Source organism: Cololabis saira, chromosome 7, assembly GCF_033807715.1.
Source record: "Cololabis saira isolate AMF1-May2022 chromosome 7, fColSai1.1, whole genome shotgun sequence".
NCBI lineage: Eukaryota > Metazoa > Chordata > Actinopteri > Beloniformes > Belonidae > Cololabis > Cololabis saira.
The window spans coordinates 3,639,757-3,645,246 of record NC_084593.1 but is presented as its reverse complement, the minus strand read 5'-3'; the positions used below and the strand labels follow the sequence as shown (position 1 = coordinate 3,645,246).

Here is a 5,490-nt window from a genome sequence, read left to right as displayed (position 1 = left end):
AAGTTAGTGCGTTAACGACGCGTTAACTTAACGTTCTCTTAACGCCGACAATTTTTTTAACGCACAATTAAAAAAAAAAAAAAAGGAAAAAAAAGGCGTATATGATTTCAGGCGCTCGACGGCACCCGCAGTTCGAGGAAAAGTCTGGTGGACTAAAAAGATGGAGAATGAAAAGCAACTTTTGAACAGCAAGTTCACTTTCATAAAGAAACCAGATGGTTCGCTGGACAAGACTGAAGTTATTTACATGTACCATCGATTTGAAATGAATTAGTACGAAGTACGTTGAGTCTCAAATACCAGAGAGCGCAGCGCTGCTCTGCCCCCCCCCTCGTCAAAATCAGACAACGCTGGATAGCAGCTTGCAAAAAAGGACGAGTCAAATCAAATCAAACTTCATTTGTTAAGCGCTTTTCTTACAAAATAGAGAAAAGAAATGCAACGCACAGCGCTTTACATAAAACATATAACTCAACAATGCCCCCCCCCCACACACACACACGCGCGCACAGACTGGGATTCAGGTGAGGAAACGGCTGAGTTACTCCCCTTACATGTGCACTTTATTTGTTTGTAATTTAGTTTTTGTATACCCCGGTTTTGATCCCACTTAGGAGAAGGGGATATTTTTTGAGCCTTTTATTTTCCTCCGTATGAGGTTAGACATAATTACATGGAAAATTTAACTGACCAATGCACTTCTTGTACAATGTTTGTCATGCATATGGTTCATTGTTTTACATTGAGCTGCTTAAAAAAACAAGGAATCTTAATTTAGTCTTTGGGGACTACATTGTGTTTGTATTTATGAAGGAATGTTACATTCAGGTCAAATGCTTTTTTTGAGGAAAGTTGAATAAACATTGGCATCAAGCAGCATATTTGCCCTTTCTCATGTTGTTAACAGTATTAAAAACATTAAAAAAAAATACCTTGAGGTAATTTAGAACAGCACAAAAATGGGTGAATAAATTTGCAATTAATATGCGATTAATCGCAGTTAATTACAGAAATCATGGATTAATTAAGATTACAAATTTTAATCGTTGGCCAGCACTAATATATATATATAGAGTGACATCATTTTCCGCCCAAAGAGAAACCGTCTCTACGATGCAAATTTTGAAAAACTTCTCTTGTGTCGTGTGAACAAACATCTCATGTGAGAAAGATCACAGAAATAAGAGTTTTTGCAGAGTAAATACAGTACATATACACACATTTTTGACCATGTTACCGTTAAAAGCAGGTCTTCATTCTTGTTGTTGTGAATTATTGCAGCTCACTTCAATAAACAATTAAACTTAACTGTTTTGCCTGCGTGTCCGTTTGACTGAGGTTTATTGATCAGTAAGATAACACTGATTTGGCACGAAGTTCAATTCAGTAAAATTCTTGGATGTAGTTGCACTAGTTACTTTCATTTTGCTGTAGCTTAGCTTGCTACATTTCTGGAGGTAATAGCTTTGTTGTAGTTAAGCTTCCTTTAATTTAATTTTCAATTACATTTTATTTGTATAGCGTCTAATACAACAGATGTCTCTAGACGCTTTCCAGAGACCCAGAACATAAACCCCCGAGCAATTATTACATAAACAATGGCATTTAACGTTAGAGTAACTAGTAGCTTAGCTCACTACACTTTCCCAGTAGCTTGCCCAACTCACTCTCACGCAAACACACGATTAAAAAAGTAACATCTGCTGCAACTAGGGTCGCCACCCGTCCCGTAAAATACAGAATTGTCCTTTATTTGAGAAAAAAATGTTGCGTCCCGTATTGAACTAATACGGGACACGATTTGTACCGTATTTTCATTAACTTTTACACCATATTCTAGTTGAATTATTGAAATAAATGAACCTTTACCCCATATTCTAGTTGAATTATTGAAATAAATTAACCTTTATCCCATATTCTAGTTGAATTATTGAAATAAATTAACTTTTACACCATATTCTAGTTGAATTATTGAAATAAATTAACTTTTACACCATATTCTAGTTGAATTATTGAAATAAATGAACCTTTACCCCATATTCTAGTTGAATTATTGAAACAAATTAACTTTTACACCATATTCTAGTTGAATTATTGAAATAAATTAACTTTTACACCATATTCTAGTTGAATTATTGAAATAAATTAACTTTTACACCATATTCTAGTTGAATTATTGAAACAAATTAACTTTTACACCATATTCTAGTGGAATTATTGAAATAAATTAACTTTTACACCATATTCTTCACCTGTAGGCTATATTATACATCTGGGCTGATGTGGACGTACGTAGCATAGGAGGCTATTTCAGTTGCTAGTATTGTTGTCTGTCTGTACAGTCATGCAAGTTCAATGCTATTAAAGCACTTTAAACTTTAAATCAAAGCAATTCGTTTTTTCATATAAAATAAACACATTTTTATTCAGTTTAGAAGTTTTGGGGCTTTTTTTTTTGGCTCCTGCGCTGCTGAAATCAGGGCGTCCCTTATTTCTATTTCTGAAAGGTTGGCAACCCTAGCTGCAACATTAAAATTCATACATATGCAATATTTAGGTTTCGCCAAATTATGATTCTAAGCACTAATTTAAATACAGACAGTTTAAAAAAAATTATATAGAGACTATGGCAACCATGTTGCTAGGCAACATAATGTAAATTCTAATTTTCATACTTTAGAATGTGCACATTAGTATTTACATCACGTTACCAGGCAACGTGATGGAACTGTGGATTTGTGATGTCACTAGTGATGTCACTGAAAGCATATAACTGTTGACAAACTGTCTTCCGGTCATTCTAACCTCGGAGCAAGACGCAGCAAAGATCCGTTGATCTTTACACTTTGGAAAGTTCATAACGCATTTAAAAATGAGCATGAATAAAGATTCAGGGAAGAAGGATAAAAGTGACTGTACTTCCAATCAGAAGGAAGAAGCGCAAAGTTCCAGCGCGACACATCCAAGTGCAGTGGAAAGTAACACAAAAAATAACAAGCCTACAAGAAGCCTCAGCCCCGACCATCAGCCCCCCGGCAAGAGAAGGGTTTCTGAGGTGGCTGGACCCTCTAAAAGAAGCCCCGACCATCAGCCCCCCGGCAAGAGAGGGGTTTCTGAGGTGGCAGGACCCTCTAAAAGAAGCCCCAGCCCCGACCATCAGCCCCCCGGCAAGAGAAGGGTTTCTGAGGTGGCCGGACCCTCTACAAGAAGCCTCAGCCCCGACCATCAGCCCCCCGGCAAGAAGGGAAGGGTTTCTGAGGTGGCTGGACCCTCTACAAGAAGCCTCAGCCCCGACCATCAGCCCCCCGGCAAGAAGAGAAGGGTTTCTGAGGTGGCCGGACCCTCTAAAAGAAACCTCAGCCCCGACCATCAGCCCCCCGGCAAGAGGAGAAGGGTTTCTGAGGTGGCTGGACCCTCTAAAAGAAGCCCCAGCCCCGACCATCAGTCCCCCGGCAAGAGGGGAAGGGTTTCTGAGGTGGCTGGACCCTCTAAAAGAAGCCTCAGCCCCGACCATCAGCCCCCCGGCAAGAGAACAAGGGTTTCTGAGGTGGCTGGACCCTCTAAAAGAAGCCTCAGCCCCGACCATCAGCCCCCCGGCAAGAGGAGAGAGGTTTCTGAGGTGGCTGGACCCTCTACAAGAAGCCTCAGCCCCGACCATCAGCCCCCCGGCAAGAGGAGAAGGGTTTCTGAGGTGGCTGGACCCTCTACAAGAAGCCCCGACCATCAGCCCCCCGGCAAGAGAAGGGTTTCTGAGGTGGCTGGACCCTCTAAAAGAAGCCTCAGCCCCGACCATCAGCCCCCCGGCAAGAGGACAAGGGTTTCTGAGGTGGCTGGACCCTCTACAAGCTATGACAATGAAGAAAAGACAGTGAGAGTAGCAAAGAGGAAAGCCAGGGAGGACGGAGATAGACCAAAAAAACGAGCCATGCGTGTGGATCTTCTGAGACTTGTGTTGGACCAAGACGTTGCTTCCTCCTCAATGGACACTGGTGGACGTAGTCATGTAAAAACTGACGCTATTCCTGAGGGGGATAAAGGGAAGAAAATGGCCAAGAGGAAGGCCGACGATGAGGATGCTGAAGAAACATCAGGCAGGAAGAAGAAGAAGAACAAGCCAGAGACCCAACAGGACCCAACAAGCTCACCAAGAGATGAGTTTCAGGAGAAATATGAGCAGCAGGGTCTGCTCGGGGAAGGAGGCTGTGGGTCTGTGTTTGCTGGGTACCGGAAGTCCGATAATTTACAGGTGGCTATCAAACACATCCCAAACGACAGGGTGTTCTGCAAACATAAAGGCCAGGATGGGAGGCAGGTTTCTGTGGAGGTGGCTGCAATGCTGAAGCTCCAGGAAGCAAGTTCAGGTTCAGCAGGACAGTCAGCACCCGTGTCCCTGCTGGACTGGTATGAACTGGATCAGGAGTTGATTCTGGTCATGGAGAGACCAATGCCTTCAGAAGACCTCTGGACCTACTTGGAGAACCACGGAGGTCGGCTGGAGGAGGAGGAGGCCAGAATCATCCTGAAACAGCTGCTGGATGCAGCGGTACATCTTCAGGCAAATAACATCTTCCACAGAGATATCAAGCTAGCAAACATCCTGATAGAGACTGGTGCAACTGTCCCACGAGTTCGCCTCATAGACTTTGGGTTGAGTTGCTTCTACACGCGAAGATCTCGCTATAGAATCTTCTGCGGCACCACTACTCACACCCCTCCGGAGTGGTTTACTAAAAATACGTACACCGCTGGACCTACAACCACATGGCAGATGGGAGTGGTCCTGTATGATACTCTCCACAACACAGACTTCTCATCCGACGATTACCTCAAACACTTGATCACAATCAGGGATGATCTCTCTGCAGACTGTCAAGATTTCCTGAACAAGTGTTTTACTATAAATCCCAAAGAGCGTCCCAGCCTGGAGGAACTTCAGCGTCACCCGTGGTTGACGTAAGACAGACGCACAAAACTTAAGACACTTTAATTTTACTGTCGTCTTACTGAAGGTCCTGGCTCGGATCCCAGCTGGCTGTTCCTGTGTACAGTTACCTAATTTCCACCACCTTGGGACATTACATATGGTAACAGAATTCTGTGATGCAACAAAGGCAGTGGCCGGGGCCAATTCCAAATGGTTCTTTATGATGTCATCTTTTGATGTCAGCAATTTTCTCAGTGACTTCAAAGCATAATGTTAAATTGGTCCCAATGAACACCGCCCCTAAAGTTCCAAACTCCCAACATGTCCGACAGTCTTCTCAGACCCTTCAGCCGGCGTGGCTCTATTACACTCTAGCACCAAGCAGAAAAGATCTCTACTGGCATTTTTGGATCAGCTCCAATGATTGACATGAGACTCGGTAAACTGACACAATGCAGAAACGTGCAGTTCCTCCAAAGACTGGCTCCAAAAGCTAAACACTGTCTCACAAGACACTTGACACGTGGCCAGCGCTGTCATTGGTCAATATTAGGCCAGTAGTCACG

The 5,490-nt window shown here is 43.0% G+C and overlaps 1 protein-coding gene across 1 annotated transcript; it reads left to right on the top strand.

Annotated features, from left to right (window-relative positions):
• Window positions 1–2,878: 2,878 nt before the first annotated feature.
• On the top strand, window positions 2,879–4,957 carry LOC133447757 (serine/arginine repetitive matrix protein 1-like). The gene has a single exon (XM_061726483.1). The coding sequence runs from the start codon at window positions 2,879–2,881 to the stop codon at window positions 4,955–4,957; it is 2,079 nt and encodes a 692-aa protein (XP_061582467.1).
• Window positions 4,958–5,490: the final 533 nt, after the last annotated feature.